The following is an 18932-nucleotide window of genomic DNA, read 5'->3' as shown; positions in this document are numbered from 1 at the left end:
CCGCCGCCCCTTCCGGGTCCGGGAGTCGCGGTAGGGCGCGCACCGGCCGAAGCCAAGAGGACCCGAATGCCTCAGAAACCGGAAGAGGCCGCGCGCCGCCCACCTGGCGGGGTCTCCGTCAGCCGCCACGCTGGTCTTCTTAGCATCTCTAACACCCACACGAGACTCACTCTTCCGTGGGTTCTTCGTCAGTTCTAGCACCCAGTATCTAGCAAAGCGACTTCCCACCTTCTACTCTCAGTCACAGGCGCGCCACGGGTCAGCCCGCCTGGAGCGCACTTTCCAGACAGGCAGCTCCGCGGCCACCTAGCAGGGTGGTGTTGCCTAGCAACGGCGGGGTCCTTTCTGGCTCGGTGGCGCTCCGGGCCTGAGGGGAGCAAACGGCCGCGAAGGGTGCTGGGGGCGGCGCCGAGGTGCAGGGGGCTGCCGGGGAACAGTGGCAAGGGCTCTGTGTGCCCTGGAACCCGACCTCTGCACCCCAAGAAAGATGAGCGAGGCGGACCAGGCTCGGGTGGGGCCCACGGCTGAAGAGCCCTCCCCCTCCCCAGAGGAGGAGGGCGAAGGGGGCGGGAAGGAGCCCGCGACCGAAGCGGCCCCCGGGCCCAGCGCCGCGTTCCGCCTCATGGTTACTCGGCGGGAGCCGGCCGTGAAGCTGCAGTACGCGGTGAGCGGCTTGGAGCCACTGGCCTGGTCTGAGGACCACCGCGTGTCAGTGTCCACGGCCCGCAGCATCGCCGTCCTGGAGCTTATCTGCGATGTGCACAACCCAGGCCAGGACCTGGTGATCCACCGCACCTCGGTGCCCGCACCTCTCAACAGCTGCCTCCTCAAAGTAAGTCACCTCCGTGGCTCAACCTCGGGTTCACCGCCTGTGGTTCTCCCACGGACGCGTCACCGAACCCAAGGGAAGTCAGGCATGCACCTGGATCTAGGGTTCTGTGTTGTGAGCGCCTGTAGTAGCTCCACGTTGCGACAGTAACTCGTCTTTGTGGGGCTTCAGTCGGATCCAGCCGCCTCGCCCGGTTTGTACCTGACAGGGGGAGTGTGGATAGAGAAACGGCCGGTAAAGACGCTAAGAAAGAGACACAGGATGGAGTCAGAAGGGCAACCCAGTGAATACTGAACACCCCAAGTTTAATCTTCAACGTTCTTAAGTACCCCAACCAAAAGGGGGACATAGCAGAAGACTTTTTTTTTTTTTTTTTTTTTTTTTTTTATCATGTATAAGGAACAGTCTTCCCTTAATCCTCCAGTGTTTGGTAACCACACCTGTTATCCTACCTTGAGGGTCACAGCTCAGCCCAAGTGTTGTTATTTAGATAAGACATCCGCCACCAAGACCAAAACATCCTGCAGTAGCCAAGCCTTAGACCTTTAGGTCTCTTGACTTATTAAGGACAGTTTTGAACTCTCTGACCTTGAGGCAAGATGAATCAGAGCCATCTTTATAGGCCCCCAACATCCCTGCTCATCCAACTCTTAAGAATCTCAAGGGGCAAATATCGCCACAGCTTCTAAAAAGCCTTGAAAGCTGTTATGCTGTTACCAGACACCCCTCTACCAATACACGGTGGTCCCCCCCAACCCCTGTCCCCCTTCCAGGTTCCAATATCCGTTTCTCTTTTTGTGATGGGCATTGAGCACTGATTACCATTGCTCAGGTGCTTTCTGAGACTCCACTCCCCCACCGCCCCCACCAGTGCTTGACCCAGCCCCAGACCTGCCTTTATTGTCTAGGTCAACTCCAAGAGGCCCTAGGCTGGCATTGTTTTGTTTTTTTTTTTTTTTTTATACTGTATTGCACCCTCTGCACCACTTTTGCTTTGAGAAGAGAAACTGGTCTATTTCGTTGTGGTTTATACTCTTAAAATCTTTTCAAGTGGAACAAAAAAAATAAAACCTCGGGGAGCATCCAGTGCTTAGACTTCCAAGTCCAAAGTCTCTGTAAATTCAGTGCCTTCAACAACTCCACATAACCCAAGTTTGCCCCTAAACTTTAGAGTTCTAAAGTTTTATTGTGTTAATGTCACCATTTTCAAACACGGTGTATTTTAAATAGTGAGCAATGATGTTTGTTCCTTTTTTGTAGCCTAGAAATATAAAAGCTTACTTATTTCCCGTATAGCTCTGTATGTAGTTACAGTATGTAGTCTGTCAAAGTGAATGAGTGCGTGCCTACCGAGGTTCTGGGATAAATCAGGGTAGAGAACAATCCTCAAAGGAACTTACATTCTTTGACAGATCATGAACACACAATGTAGTCTAAAAAGCAAAGAGTGCTTGCTATAAAGCTACATACCCATATAGCAGTATGTTTATTTGAAAGCAAAGTTTTTCCACATTCTTCTAGACAGCCATTCCAAATCTGGGCCATTAGTCACGGATACAGTTTGAGTAGCCCTCATGAGCTCTTTTTAGCACACTTAATTCAAATTTCAAACACAATGTTGAATTGGATAATACATCTTGTTTTCTTCTTAAATAGTATTGTGAGTTTGATAATCCTGCCTGGGATTACAGGTTTACAGATTGAATTAGGGGTCAACTTGACTGTCTGAGCCATGTAAGATCTTAAAGAAGCTCAGAAAGTCCATCCACTTGACATCTAGCTCATGCACATAGATCTTTAAGTCATGAGTATAACTGTTGTTTGAGTATTGATGGATCACCTGGAGCTGAAGTATTTCTTCTAGAGTCAGAGAAAATGACAGTTTAGGAAACAGGAAGTTTCTTGAGTGCTGTTTCAATTTTATGAGGATATAGTTTAGGAGTATAGTTTAGGTATACTTTAGGAGTGTGAGACTGCCTGAGCTAGAAGTAAGCAAGTGATTGCTAGGCTGATTAAAAGAAGAGGGTAAGAGACTGGGCTTTATCCTGGCAGTAGTGGCACACACCTTTAATCCCAGCACTCAGAAGGCAAAGACAGGCTGATCTCTGTGAGTTCAAGGCCAGCCTGATCTACAAAGTGAGATCCAAGCCTACACAGAAGAGAGAGAGAGGCGCTGATTGGGCTTTGGCATAAGATAGACCTATCTATAAGACAGAAATAGTACAATTTACCTTGTCTAGGCTTTATGGTGAATTAAATTTAACAGCATTGTCACGTAATATCTGGCACTGAGTACATGTTAGTGCCCAAAACAAAAATGAAGGAAAAAGCTGTGTTAATGTAGTGTGGGTTGAAGCTAATACTAACATTCTGATAAATTGACCAACTTATTGCTACTTTTGTCACACTGTTTAAATAGTAGCAGAAAATCTTTATATAGCCCTCTAAATGATAGAGTGTACATGAAGAGGCCTTTGTTGTTACAATATGAATATAAAGAAATCTGTCGGTTCTTCTCTGCCCTACATAGATATGGTCTCTAGTCAGTGTTTAAATCTATTCAATGTTGTCCAGCTAGCTTCTGTTTCAACTCAAATAACAGGTAATTTTTAACCTAGGGGGTGATTTTAGAATGCAGCACAGCTAAAGCACTACTAACCCTTTTTTGAAGCTATTGCTCTATGATTCTGTTAGATCACAGCTCAGACATTTCAGTTATTTGTAAGTTTCTGTCTTGGTACTGAAATTATATGATAGGAAGTTGAATGATAAAAGTAATTAAAAACAAGAAAATAGTGACTTAAGATGGCTCAGCAGTTAAAAGCATTTTGCTGCTTTTGCTAAGGACCTGGGCTCAGTTCCCAGTCCACATTGGACAGCTTACAACTGTAATTCCAGTTCTAGAGTATTTTACACCATCTTCTGGCCTGTGAGCACCAGGCATGCACATATAGGACAAATACATACATGTAGGCAAACACTCGTGCACATTAAAAAAAAAAGAATAAGTCTGTTTTCTCCCATTAGACTACTGGTACATTTCCAAATCCTAATGTTATTTATGACCTAGTTTTATTGTGTATCAGTTGCTTATAGAAAAAATATCCATGCCTACTACGTGAAACGAACTATTGTCTGTGTTTGGGAATCACACATCCTTTGTCTTCAAGTAGCTCCTTGCTACTTGACGTTTCAGATGGGGCTTCCTTTTATATTAGTAGTGGTTAGCTTGAAACTGACCACTGACCAGTAAATGATTGAGTCATGGGCTCTGGCAGGTTCTGGAAACTCAACTTTCAAGTGGTTAGGTCCTTGGACATCTGAGTGCTTGTTTACATTTGCTAACTGGTTTTGTGATGGAAAAAGTTGGGAAGGGAAATGTAATCAACTAAAGAAATTCAAATTTAATTATGTGTTAGAAATTATCTTGCTGGTCAAGATCAGTGCTGTCCCTCATCTCTAGATGCTGTAAAATTGAGATATTTTGGCTACAGTTCTGTTTCAAAACCTGGAAGGATCTACTTTTAAATTAAAAGTTTGCCCAGTTCTGATTAAATGTGTTTCTACAGTGGTTCCCTGGCCAATGCATTTTATATGCTCCCCATTACTTCTAGGAGGGATGGAGGGTAATATTGAGCATTTCCTTATCTGTCCATAGACATCTTTTCTAGGAGCATTTTAGGAAAAGTTGGCTAAGTGAGATCTAGGAATCTGCTATCTCTGCCTCACCAAGTTTACAGGCTTGTACTGTACCTAGATTTTTACACGAGTTCTGGGTTTAAATTCCGTTACTTCGCTTGCAGGGCAAGTGAGCTGACTGAGCGATGACCACAGCTCTGTTGTTATTGCACACTGTAGTGTTCACTGCTGTTATGTTGAAGAATTTTGTTATTAATTAGGCTTAACAGCTTATGTATGCTTAACATTTGAAAGAGCTTTTTAAGACAGTACTTAAACTGGTCCTTAGTGAATATTTTCCAAGGTTTGTGTTCTAGAGTTTAACTTCAGTGCTTGGGAACTTATATCAAATCGCTTAGTAAATTCATATATTAAAAGGACTTGAACTCCCTTCTAATCATGTCCTATCTTTTCCATTTCCAGATTAAATTTCTTAAAAAGATTGGCACTAAAATCAAAATGGAAAGTTTTTTTGTTTTGCTTTTTTTTTTTTTTTTTTCTCCTTTGTTTCTTTGGCTTTTTTGTTTGTTTGGTTTTGCTTTTGTTTTTAAATCTGTGAAGAAAGATTGAGGATAGAAGATTCTGGTTTGTTTAGTTTTGTTTGTTTGCTTGAGTCAGGGTTTCTTTAACACCTGGAACTTGCTTTGTAGAACAGGCTGGCTTCGAACTCACAAAGATGGGCCTGCCTCTACCTCCAGAGAGATAGAGCTAAAGGCGTGCGCCACCACTGCCCAGCCCTTTGGCTTTTTAAAATAAGTCTGGCTACATAATCCCTGACTGGCCTGGAACTTGCTAGGGTGATATTCCTGGCTCTGTGTCCCAACTGCTGTGATTACAGATGTGTACTACCATGCCTTTTATCCATTTTTTCTGAAAACAATAGATGGAGTTCTTCCACCTTTGAGTATATTGAGGATATCTTTAAGATCAACCTTTGTTGTTTTGTTTTGGCTTTAGCCTTCTTGGCTATAATTTTAGTCATTTTTAACTTCCTCTATCTTTACTGTCCCTTTAAAATCTTACAGAATTTTCATCATTTGGTTGAGCACTTGATACATCTTACAGACCTAGACAAGGGAGTGATGAAGCAAAGCTAGAATGATCTGAGGCCGCATAGGACTAGCCCTGGTAGGATAGATGGGAAGGAGCAAGTTAGGCACGGAAGCCAGGAAAAGGAGTAGGTGGAATAAAGAAGTCTTATAGGAGCCAGCTTGTAGCAAGAGTAAACAGGGCAATTGGTGTTAAATGTGTGTGATTTGCTAAAGAAACTGCAGATTAAAGGGCCTGGAGTTGGTTAATGAAGAAGTTTAGTGGGCAGAAGGCACAAACCTGTTGACTTTAGTTCAATCCCTGGAAAAAGTCCAATGTGCTTACATGATGGCTTGCCTCTGTAAATCCCAACATTCCTATAGTGAGATGGAAGGCAGAGATGGAAGCATCATGGGGAAGCTGACCAGCTAGCTAACCTAGAGAACACAAGCACAGCAGAAACAAGAGACCTTGCCTCTAGAAGGTGGAGTGAGAAAAAGGAGAATAAAAATAAAAAGGTTGAGGTTGGGCTGGAAATGTAACTCAGTGGTAGATCATTTATTTAGCATGCATGAGGCCTTTGGTTTGATCTTTAGCCTGTGTCACAAAGCTATTATGAAAATCTAGCTATGTAATATAGCAAAAACGAATATATGTACATACTTCCTTAACTTTTAAAACTGCTGTTGTTTTGTGACTGGCTCAGAGCTAAGTGTTCCCTTTGCTCTTGTGGCTCAACACTATTCCATAGGCCAATTCTAAGAAGAATCTGAAAACCCAGCAATGAAGTCAGTCACATTTATTGAGTCTTTAAAAAAACAAAAAAGGACATTTCCTTGAATAAATTATGTAAAAACCTTTACATAATCCATTTTTTTGTTGTTATTTTTGTTTGTTTTGTTTTGAGATAGAATTGTTCTACCTCAACTTTGGCTGGCTGAACATGCGATGATCTTCCTGCCTCAGCTTCCAGTGTGCTTGTATTAACAAGTGTGCATAACCACACCTGGCTGTTTGATCTTTTAAATGCATATAATGTCAAAATTAGCAGAATTAATACAAAATTGTTCTGTATCTTAATGGAAATGAGTTACATGGGTAAATATCTGACAGCTTCTGTATTTCTTATTTTCAGGTTGGCTCAAAAACAGAAGTTGCTGAGTGCAAGGAGAAGTTTGCTTCCTCTAAAGACCCCACCATCAGCCAGACTTTCATGTTGGACAGGATGTTCAACCCTGAGGGGAAGGCATTGCCCCCAATGCGGGGCTTCAAATATACTAGCTGGTCTCCCATGGGTTGTGATGCAAATGGCAGGTGCCTTTTGGCAGCACTGACCATGGACAATCGCTTGACTGTGCAAGTGAACCTCAACAGACTCCAGTGGGTTCAGCTGGTTGATCTGACTGAGATTTATGGAGAACGTCTTTATGAGACCAGTTATAGGCTCTCAAAAAATGAGGGTCCTGGGGGAAACCTGGGGGATTTTGCCGAGTTTCAGAGGAGACACAGCATGCAGACCCCAGTCAGAATGGAATGGTCAGGCATCTGTACTACTCAGCAAGTTAAGCACAACAATGAGTGCCGAGATGTGGGCAGTGTGCTCCTGGCTGTCCTCTTTGAGAATGGGAATATAGCTGTGTGGCAATTTCAGCTGCCATTTGTGGGGAAGGAGTCCATCTCTTCATGCAACACCATTGAGTCAGGAATCAGCTCCCCCAGTGTTTTGTTTTGGTGGGAATATGAGCACAATAATCGGAAAATGAGTGGCCTCATTGTGGGCAGTGCTTTTGGACCTGTAAAAATTCTCCCTGTCAATCTCAAAGCAGTCAAAGGCTACTTCACTTTAAGACAGCCTGTTGTCTTGTGGAAGGAAATGGACCAATTGCCTGTACATAGCATCAAATGTGTACCACTTTATCATCCTTACCAGAAGTGTAGCTGTAGTTTAGTGGTAGCTGCAAGAGGCTCCTATGTGTTCTGGTGTCTTCTTCTAATCTCAAAGGCAGGTCTGAATGTTCACAATTCCCATGTCACAGGCCTTCACTCACTGCCCATCGTCTCTATGACTGCAGACAAGCAGAATGGAACAGTGTATACCTGTTCTAGTGATGGGAAGGTGAGGCAGTTGATTCCCATTTTCACAGATGTTGCATTGAAGTTCGAACACCAGCTGATTAAACTCTCAGATGTATTTGGCTCAGTGAGGACTCATGGCATTGCAGTGAGCCCCTGTGGTGCTTATCTGGCCATCATCACCACTGAGGGCATGATCAATGGCCTCCATCCTGTGAACAAGAACTACCAGGTCCAGTTTGTTACTCTCAAGACTTTTGAAGAGGCAGCTGCTCAGCTCTTGGAGTCCTCAGTTCAAAATCTCTTTAAGCAGGTGGACTTGATTGACCTAGTCCGCTGGAAAATTTTAAAAGATAAACATATCCCTCAGTTTTTACATGAAGCTTTGGAAAAAAAGATTGAAAGCAGTGGGGTCACCTATTTTTGGCGTTTTAAGCTTTTTCTCCTAAGGATTTTGTACCAGTCAATGCAAAAATCTCCTTCAGAGGCCTTATGGAAACCTACCCACGAGGACTCAAAGATCTTACTAGTTGACTCACCTGGAATGGGTGATGGTGAGGATGAACAGCAAGAAGAAGGCACTTCCAAGCAGGGGACTAAGGCTGGCCTGCAGGAGAAGAGCAAAGAGGGTGACACAGAGGAGCCCCCCGAAGACTCACTCACTGCCATGGGAGACACCGGAGGCCGTGAACCCATAGAGGAGAAGCTCCTTGAGATCCAAGGGAAGATTGAGGCTGTGGAGATGCACCTGACCAGGGAGCACATGAAGCGGGTCCTAGGAGAAGTGTACCTGCACACCTGGATCACAGAGAACACCAGCATACCTACCAGGGGACTCTGTAACTTTTTGATGTCTGATGAGGAGTATGATGACAGAACAGCTCGGGTAGGTGTCTATCGAAACTACTAGCCCTGTGAACCATCTGCTCTTCTCACTAGGTAAAAGGGTCATGGGTTGGCTTTTGCATTGACATTATTGAGGTAACTGATTGCCATGAGGTACAGAGAAATAGATGAAATGGGAAATATGGATTGAAGCTAAGGATACACTTTCTTCCTTTTATGTGCCTTTGACTGATGTGCAGGGTTTTCCAGATGACATTTCCAGGCTGTGGATGAGACAAGGAGGCTGCGGTGGCAAGTGGTATATGACAGATAGTCAGTCACAGCAGTGGAGATGCCCACCTGTTCTCTCTTCCATCGTGTTTTAAAAAGGTTCATTGTGGGTGTATGTTTTCTATTTGAAAGGCTTGAGGTTGGGTATTGTAAAGAAAACAATTGTTAACTCCAATTTATTTTTTTTTTAAAACTGGGCTGTTTTGTTTATTTGGGTATTGGAACAATGTAGTAGTCTTGTCTACAGTGTATTCCACAGACTTCAAGTTTCCCCCAGGAATGGGATGGCTTCGAGCTTATGGAATATGGTAGGATGTGCTTCTCAAGTAAGGTTCCTGGTGCAGGTTATCATCCTGTGGATTCTGAAGGTTCTTGCAGAAAAAAAACTATTACCCAGCTTCCCAGGCTTAGTTGGGGATGGGGGCGGGGGACACCATTAGAGTTGTGGAATCCTAAAGAGTACACCACTAAGGAACAGGCTGTACACTCTGGATATGGACACTACCTTAAGTCTCAATGAGATTGAGAGGTCCAGATAGCTGTCCTTCCCAACTCAATTCACAGTGCATTTGTCTGCCCCTGAAACTGCTACCCACAGGACAATTGCAGTGGTTTTAAAACACAGTAAAAGGTACTGGTCATGTTCGTGACTTTTCTTTAAAACGTCAACATTTAAACCCTGTTTTCTGTCGTTTAAACTGTCTGGAAGAATATTCTGTTTTTCACTATCATGGGACTGGTTAGAATTTTTATAAATCTGTGAATGCTAGCAAAAGCATTTGTGGAAAGTAATAGGTTTCATTCTTTCCTTTAGGATTGTTGATTAGATGCTGTGCTTGCAGACCCATGTCTAACATGGTTATGTGGTTCTGGCTAAGCCGTTGGGAAGACTGTACCCTGCTTTGCTGTAGCATCTGAGTTCTGATTAAAGAATGACTTCTGTGTTCTAAGAATCTAGACCTGCTTCATACAAAGACCTTTCAGCCTATAGTGTTGATTTTACTGTAGTTTTAAATGTTCTGTGACTATTGGACATACATTTCTCAACCTGCTTTTCATTCCCAAGTGCCCCACTTTCACCTCTTCTAGCTCCTGCTCGGGATTTCTTAATAGTTAATACCACAGACTTATTGTGTATTTGTTTTTGACTCAAAAAGTCTACCTGTGCTACATTAAAAGGATTAGGATTTTTTTTTTTTTTCTCCAGGAACCAGAATTTCTTGAGAAGGATTTTTATAGAGAATGCACAGTTGGCCTCTGTGATTGAGGCCACAAAGAGTAAATAGAAGCAGAGCTTAGGCCTAGCTCTGCAGTAGAACACTGGGCCATCTTTACAACTACACCACTGCTGGGATGTTAAGCTTACCTGGAAGGAGTGAGGGTGTCTGTCCTAATGTGAAGGACTGTAAATTAGGATTTTGAAGACCAAAAAACAAGACCAAAATAACTTAAATTTGTAAATTAAGCCTGGTGTACGTGCATCTATCCCAGTACAAGGGGGGCAGAGGTTCTCTGTGAGTTGGAGGCTAACTTGGTCTACATAGTGAGTTCAAGGACAGCCAGAACTACATAGGGAGATCCTGTCTCAAAAAAAAAAAAATCAACCAAACAAATTTTAAAAAAGCAAAAAAAAAAAAACCCACAAAAATTTGTAAAATTTCAAGAGTTGAAATGGCTAGCTCAAATCAGTAATTAAGATACCCTTTGAAATCTGGTTGACCTAATTAACCCAGAGTACAAAATCTTGTAGACTACCAGAAGAGATAAAGCATAAATACATTCAGATCTGGGGAGGGTAGGAGTTATTAGTAAGAGGCTTAAGTTTGGTATATCCCATGCCTCTGAGGCCGTGAAGGGTGTGGGTGTGTGGGTGTTTTCCAACAAAATAATAAAATAGATGTATGTTTTTCAGTAAAAAATTTAAACCAGGTATAGAAGCACAGGTCTGTAATATAATGCAGCTACTCCAGAGGCTGAGGCAGGAGTATATATAGCAAGTTCAAGACTGTCTGGACAGCTTACTGAGACCCTGTCAAAGAATGAAAAATTGAAAGAGACAGGTTTGGAACTTGGTGGTAGTGTCTATCTAGAATGTGCAAGGCCCCACATTCAATCCCAAGACCACCAACACCACCAAAACAAAGCTACTCTCAGTAGGGCCAAGGAAAATACCTTCTCCCATGCTGGGTCCCTCAGGTTATCTCAGATGCAGGAGCTACTAGATCAGTCCCCTTTGGGCCATCAGAAGGGGAAGTTATTTTTTTTTTAAACCCTGATTATCTTTTTATTTTATAAATCTGTGTTAAAAGACTAAACATTTGTGGCCTGGGAAAACCCCTACTGCTCTTCTAGAGGACCCAGGTTGTTTCCAGCACCCACATGGCAATTCACAGCCACTGTAGCTCCAGCTTCAAGGAATCCTTTTTTTTTAAGACAGTGTAGTTATTTATTTCTACAACGGTCACAATAGTCCACATTTTTTCACAGGGAAATTAATGACTTTCCTTCTTAAAGCACTTTAAGTAAAAACTATAACTACTTGTAAAGCGACTGAAACAAAACAGAGCTTGGATTTCAGAGATTTCTCCCTTAAGGTTAGAGTTCACCCTACAGGTCAGGGTCACTGTATCTATTTATTTTACTTTGCTGTTGACACTGGTTGAAGGTACAGGTTTTGAGCTCTTTGGATAGCAGTTTAGCCTGTAGATATACACCTCTCCTGTCCCTGACACAATCCTGTATTGGCTGTGAGTACCCTTTGCTCCCAGAAACCCATCCACCCCTCATTCTGCCACCCATGGTGTCTCACCAGGTCCTGATTGGACATATTTCCAAGAAGATGAATAAGCAGACCTTCCCTGAGCACTGCAGTCTGTGTAAGGAGATCTTGCCATTCACGGATCGCAAGCAGGCAGTTTGTTCCAATGGGCACATTTGGCTCCGGTAAGCCCCCAAAGCTGTTCCTGTCTTAGTTTTGTGTAGCACAGAGCTCATCTGCTTGACGAATAGAACTGTCTGTTTACTTGGGTTGCTGTTTGCCTAGAAGTCATGGTTTTTGTGTACTCTTTTGGTTAAGTTTCATAATGGGGAGAGGGGTGTGTAACAGACATGGGAAAGGAGATAAGAGGGCATTGGAGAGGATAATCAGAATATATTATATACATGTATGAAGTTGTCAGACAGCAGAAGCAATAAACAGCTTTTGTAATGAAAAAAAAATCCTTCCTCTTCCTGTCCCCTTAGCCTAGCCAACGCCAAAGAAGTGACTTTGGTGGGTTCTCATTTCCAGTCACCCCTCCTCCACGAGATACTTTATTACCTTCTCCCAAGACACTATACTTTCTAGTTTTCCTCCAACCTCTGACTTCCTCATCTCCTCAGTGCCCATCCTTAGGCCTGTCATTTTGGTCATCCACCATTCCTAAAGCATTCTCTTATTGGTCTGTGTCTGCTTCAGTTCAGACTTGTAAATTAACTTCCTGCCTGCCTGGTGTCCTTACTTAGGTGTTACCTCAGCACTTCTCAAAGAATCCAGCCCCCTCATCATTTCTGCTGCTATAGCCCTGGCCCAGACACTGCCATTGTTCATGCACATGATGGTAGGCTATCTTCCATCTGGGCCTGCTGCTCCCATACTTTAACCTTCCGTCTGTTCTCTGCAGTTGTGCTCATGATATTCAGTCTTTGTCAGCTCTTGTCACGTCAGTACTCTCCGCTAGGGCTGAGGATATGGGTCCCTGGTAGAGCTACCTCTAGCATTTGTAAAGCACAATCCTGCAAAAACTAACAAAAGCTCTCTAGGAGCTGACCATTTCTGAATTGAAAAGCTAAAACTCTCTAGTTACTTGCAGCCTTTCACAATCTGTTCTTGCCTCTTCAAGCCCTCATTCATCCTTTCTCTGAACTCAGCTCCCAGATTTCTCCATCCAGGAGAACTGGCTACCTTGCTCAGGTCTATATGGTACCCCTCCCACTTGAGGACTTCTGCAGGGATACAGTAGATATTTAATGCTCTCTCTCTCACATACACACTTAGTGCTGTGTATTCTTCTGCTTTTCTGTTTTTCTCCTCATAACCATATTCACTCATTTTTTGTTTTTGTTTTTGATTTGTTTTGTTTTGTTTCTCTGTATTGCTTTGGAGCCTGTCCTGGAACTAGCTCTGTAGACCTGCCTCTGCCTCCCAAGTGCTGGGATTAAAGGTGTGAGCCACCAATGCCCGGCAGACCTAAGGACTCTTACAGATAGTCCATATGTTTTTGTTGTTGTTAATTTATTTTTACATTCCAATCCAAGTTCCCACTCCCCCCTTCTTCCCATCTGCTCCTCGGAGAAGGTAAGGCTTCCCCTAGGAAGTCTACTAAACCTGTCCCCTCATCTTGTTGAGGCAGTTCATATATCTTAAAAACTAATGAGTGGTTTTGCACATGACATGTGAGTGTTTACATACTAAGAATTAAGAATGCATTGCCCTGATAACTATGGGAGTTTCCCTCAGCACCAACTGCTTTCCAGTGCTGGTGGGCCCAAGGAGCCTCCTCTGATTGAACTCTGTTTTCTTTCAGGTGCTTTCTAACCTACCAGTCCTGCCAGAGCTTGATATACCGACGGTGTTTGCTCCACGACAGCATTGCTCGGCACCCTGCTCCAGAAGGTGGTTCAGGCTTAGCCTTGGGGTGGGATGGGGTCAGGTTCCATACCATATAAATGTCTTGTTCTTGGTTTAGAGCAGAGTCATTTCTGCTCTCTGCAGTAACTGTGAAGCTGGAACCAGTTAACAAATGGTCCCAGGACCAGTGTAAGGGCCTAACTCAAGGGAGTATGTAGGGGCTATATTTGGGTGACAGTTCTGCAGAGTATGCTATATATAGAAACATTGTTGTTGCTGAACCTGGTATGGGTATTGCTCTTCTAGAAGCCATTGAGGGCTACTTCCTGATTGGTGTGTGTGTTTTTTCAAACATTTCTGTTTCTGATAGTGCTAGCTAGAAAATGCTTTGGTGGCATGTACCTTTAATCTCAGCACTTGGGAGGCAGAGGCAAGCAGATCTCTTAAGAGTTCCAGGCCAGCCTGGCCTACAGAGTGAGTTCCAGTGTAGCCAGGCTACTCAAAGAAACCAGTCTCAAAAATCCAAAAGCAAAAGATCAGGTGTCCAGTAGTTACAGAATGTCAGTTGTTGATGTTAGCTTCACTAACCCTACACTCCAGCTGAACAGGCCAGCAAGACAGGCTTGTAAAGACATGCTTTGGTAAATAAAAAACAAGAGTACCTAAAACTCAGTCCATACTGATTTTTGTTCATTAATTCTTTCAAGGTTGCATATTGGCAGCTTGGGTTCTATATCTGCTTTTAGTTGACCTCAATTCTCCATCTGAGGCTGTACCTCCATCCTACTTTAAAACATTTGGAGAGAATTTAAGCAGATACTACAGTTGAGACTTGATGTTTAGGCATGGTAGGAGTTTAAAAACAAGACCCCCTACACTTGCTCTGAGAATGGATCTGAACAAACTGGAATAGAGCAGAGATTTCACAGGCCAGAAGCAGGAGGGAGGGTTCTCTGTTGTCACCACATGTTTACTTTTCTGCTGTGATAGCATTTCTGAAAAGTTGCTATTACTGTTACTTTATGAAAGAATACTATTCACAATATATAAATTGGACATAGTAATACTTAGCTGTAATGCCAGCACCAGGGAGACTAGGGCAGGAGGATGGAGTGGTGTTCAAGGCCAGCCTGTACTACATAGTGAGACCCTTTTCAAAAACAAAAATAACATATGAATACAGTTCTTGTTTAACTTGAACACTTGTGGCTCTTTTGTTTGTTTAAGGGTTTGATTGGTTGGTTTCTTGAGACATGGTCTCTCTGTATGTACTCCTGGCTGTCCTGGAAATTGTTGTGTAAACCGGACTGGACCTCAAACTCACAGAGATGGTCCTCTCTGCCTCCTGAGTGCACCATGCCCAGCACAGGTGGCTTTCTGAAGCACTCACTCATTGCCATGGCCTTCATCTCATCACAGGCCAAGCTTTGGGAACCACTCATTCACTTCAGCTCAGCCTCATTAGAATGTTGGAAACTGAGACCAGAAAGACTGGACTGCTTGGGCCCTTGAGCCTCATGCCCCTGCACTACAGTGCTGTGCTCATCCTGTCCTGTCACCTTTTCTGAGGCTGACCCTTGGTCCCACTGTCTTTTGCAGATCCCGACTGGATTAAGAGGTTGCTGCAGAGCCCTTGCCCTTTCTGTGATTCTCCTGTCTTCTGAGTGTCAGTGAGGAGGATGGAGGAACATGGACTCGGCTGTAGAAAGTGCCCTGGAGCCTGAAGAGCAGGTGTACTGGAGGAAGCCTGGTGTGGGACAGTGGAGAGACTCTTCTGACTGGAAGGAGGAAGGTCATCCCTGAGCTCATTTCGCCAGCACACTCGCTATCTTCAGGAATTGAAGGATATCTTTTCAATGACTAAATGCAAAGAGTTTGAGTCATTTTGAGGTGAACATTAGCCACCCCCAGCTCCTCACCCAATGAGAACCACTTACTTTTCAAGCATCTTGCCTAAAGCAGTTTGAGCGGAAGCTTCTGCCCCTTGAGACATATTGGGCTCTTCTAGAGAACCTGAGGATCTCACTGTGAGTTTGGTTTTCATCTTTGCTTTGGTCTGGAACTGCCTGTGGCTCCAGAGGACTCAAGTTGGTTGGTACATGACACCCCCTGTGCCAATACATCTTAAAGTCTCTAAAGCTGTGTGTGGCTGGTGTTTGCTCAGCAGACTCATTTGCCCATTGACTTGTTTCCATGAATATGGAAGACATTTTCCTAAAACTATATTTTTGAAGCCAAGAATAAAATCAATCTTGATGTATCAAATGATCAGGTGACTATTAGAAGTTAATAATTTTCATTTATTTTTATCTCCTGTGACTCAGCTCCTTAGTATGTCAGAAGAGAGTGAGTACCCCTTCCCTCATCACAGCCCCACTTCATATCCAACTGTGTGGCCAAGATACTGGTACATAAAGGGGAAGTATTTCTTCTTTTAGTATTAAATTGAAGCTTCAGTATTTTTAACATTGACTTATCCAGACCTTTCACTGAGTATCTGGGGGGAAAGTTGGTGTAGGGACTTTTGGAGAGAGATGGCAGCATGGAGTTGGAGGTCCTTGAGCTCTGTACTGCAAGTATGTGCAGCTCAAGTGGACAAACATGTGAATTTCTTCTCCTGCCAAAGGTCCTTAATAATTGGAATACAGGTATTTTTCTGTGGGCTTAAAGAGGAGACATACACTATTGGTTGACGGCTAGCTCTTAACCAGACCTGAAGCATTCTGGAATCACAGTCTTGTGTTTTTAAAGTAAGTTTCCTAGGATTGGTGCTAATGAACTGGACTTTGGTGCACACGTTTGGAAATTGTACGTTTTGGAAAGTGGGGTAGAAAGCACAGAACATGAAATGCTTTGCTCCTTTATCATCCTTTATACTTTTATTTTAACATTCTCTCCTGCTTTGATTTTACATCCATGGTGAAAGACATTCTGTCCTCCCTTCAGAAATATTGTCTTGGTACTTGGGTGCCACAGTGAGAGACAGACCACATGCCATCCTGCCACACTTTCTGTCTTGAAAAATAGCTCCACACTGGTGACAGACCCTAAGGAAGAAGCACTGCCAGAAGATACTCTAAAATGTTCTGTTAAGATTGTTGCCCTGTGCCGTCTGTTTAATGAATTGTTTGCTGGAGTTTTTAATGTCCTGACTTGGGGTTGTTTCAAGAACAGTATCTATGCAGACCTGAGGGGCAGCAAAGAGCCCCGTCTGAACCTAACTGATTGCTTTAAGCAGTTGCTCAGTTTTTGACAATTTTTAACAATTAGGAGTCATGGAAGAATTTCTAGGATCTGTACTTATGTACAGGAAGAAACATGGCAACTGGAACACAAGTTCTCAATAAGGGGCATTCTTAGGACTCTGAAATCCAGCCACAGCCAATTGTCTCCACAGCTAGTAGGGATGCCTCCCTCCTCTCTAACACCCACCCCCCCCACTCCCACCACACACCGATGTTAATCTTCAGAGTTGGGTGAACGAGAGAATTTAGGATTGATGGCAGCCTCCTGCATAGGGCACTTCTGAATTCTTCTCTAAGGGTTACTGTATAGAACCCTGGAGGGTTGATTGGAGGGACCTTGGAAAAATGGTAGTGACATTAGTCTTGTGCCTCTTCCAGCTTGAACATGCTTGTGCTGCTTTATGGAAGACTTGAGGCAGTTTCGATTGCAGCTGTTGTAGCTGTTTTAGCATGGGAGGAAGAGCAGCCATTGAATGGCTGCCCTGTATTTAGAATGCTGAAGCACACTACAGAGACCCCACAAGCTACAACACTGCTATGTATCTGATCTTCTCTGCCTGGGGTTATTGGTTTCTATTATTCTAGGTAGGAAATGGGTAACTTGTTCTGGTTGGTATTCATGCTGAAGTCTTGGTATATTCATCCCTGGACTTGGAGCTGTCTTTACCCACCACAAGATCTGCCAAAGCTATTGTGAGCACCAGCGTAGTCTGTGGTCAGATGTAACATTTTCCTGCTTGTCCCTTCTAGGATCTAGCGAGTTTTTAAGAACATCTATGTAGAAGTATGTAGGCTAGACCTAGCAACAAACTTAGCAAGTTAATTGGATTGGGAAAGTCTTATGTTCTGTTTGTTTTGTTCTGTTTTTTGAGACATGGTTTCACTATGCTATAGCCCTAGCTATCCTGGAATTCCCTTTGTAGATCTTGAACTCACAGATCTGCCTGCCTCTGGCTCCTATATTTGGAAAGTTTAATCATTTGCTTGGCTATTTTAGTATCAGATAAGATGCAGATGTTAGAACATGACCCTGCGCAGGGAGCCCTGCACCTCTGGCGGCAGCTAAGTGGCCTGGATTGTTGAGTGGCTGTAGTTCCTGAAATGGACCAGATTTGGGTTCTGGTCATCCCCTTCTTGCTTTACCTTCCCCAAGAGGCAGCTCTCAGCATTAGGATGCACTTCAGGCCAGAAAGATGTATAGTGATAAAGTTTCTAAAGACTAAGCCATATTGTAGGTCTTCCTAGAAGAAACAATGGGCATATGTGCTTAAAGGGCTGACTTGGGGCTCCTTTCCACCACGGTGTTCCTGTTCATGTTGAGCTGAATGAGTGCATTCCAAGTCAGCATTGACCCCCAACAGTCAGTCAGATACTCAAAGCTCTTTCACCATAGCACACCTTGGACTTCAGGAGTCACAGCCAGGTTTGGCAGCCTCTCATGGTATGTCCTGGTAGAGAGTCAAAGCAACCTTACCTTCCCCTTGAGGTATTGGGTTAGAATGTCAACCCTGCAGGGTCTCATGAAGTGAATTGTCTGGCTTTAGTTCCTGGGAAGCATCAGTGCCCCTCATACACTTTAGACTGTGCCTCAGACTCTCATGTTATGAGACCCTAAACTGCTCTTTCTTGAAGCTGAGACATTCTTGAAGTTAAATCTGCTTTGTGTCTAGCTCAGTGCACAATAGGTAAAATTGCTTCTAGCTGCCTACAGACATGGCAGCTTTGCCCGAGTAGCAGGCAGAAGGCAGTGTTCGTGGATTTTATAATTCAAGGCCATGCTTATATAGAGAAGAGAGACTGATGCAGTCAGGATTCTAGTCATGAGTTTATTTAGAGCTCGATGGTGTGGTACACCAACAGTGCCTAAGTTCTGTTTTCATAAAGAAAGATACAATAAATTGGGTAAGGGATGGTGGCACATGCTCAGGAAGCTGAGGCAGGAGGGTCAGGTTGAAGGTTAGTCTTAGCTGTATGGAGAGAACCTGCCTCAGAAAACCAAAACTGGTTAAGTTGTACAGCATAAGAAGTGGTATTGACGGTGTTGTGATGTTTTCAGCCCAGGTCTGCATTTGGCTAACGTGGTAAAGTGAGTGCTCCTGTTCTCACTGTCTCTGTATGGTACTAATATAAAATCAAACACAAGTATCCCATGAATTGTGTTTTTTCCAAAGCTTTGTTTCACATTTGTATTTGACATGACATGGATGTGAGCATCACACTTGTTTAAACAAATGTCTGTTGTGCTTAGTGGTTTTACCCTGTTTACCCGATGCTTGTGCTAAAGTTTGTGCTTGGCTTTGAATTGTATGTTTACACCTGGCTGTTTTTAAATAAAGAGAAAATTTTACAGTTA

General features: G+C 43.5%; 1 protein-coding gene across 2 annotated transcripts; it reads left to right on the top strand.

Annotated features, from left to right (window-relative positions):
- The first annotated feature begins 232 nt into the window (after positions 1-232).
- On the top strand, positions 233-18932 carry Gtf3c4 (general transcription factor IIIC subunit 4). 2 transcript variants are annotated; one of them, XM_051185004.1, is made up of 5 exons: positions 432-832; positions 6672-8495; positions 11538-11668; positions 13291-13379; positions 14934-18932. In XM_051185004.1, the coding sequence occupies exons 1-5, from the start codon at positions 488-490 to the stop codon at positions 14996-14998; spliced, it is 2454 nt and encodes an 817-aa protein (XP_051040961.1). In that variant the 5' UTR covers positions 432-487; the 3' UTR covers positions 14999-18932. The 2 variants fall into 2 exon arrangements, with proteins under 2 accessions (XP_051040962.1, XP_051040961.1); XM_051185005.1 differs by lacking the exons at positions 11538-11668; positions 13291-13379 and having other exon boundaries at positions 233-832.

This window comes from Phodopus roborovskii, unplaced genomic scaffold (genome assembly GCF_943737965.1).
Source record: "Phodopus roborovskii unplaced genomic scaffold, PHOROB, whole genome shotgun sequence".
NCBI lineage: Eukaryota > Metazoa > Chordata > Mammalia > Rodentia > Cricetidae > Phodopus > Phodopus roborovskii.
The sequence above is the reverse complement of the archived record's forward strand: the minus strand, read 5'-3'. Positions and strand labels throughout refer to the sequence as shown.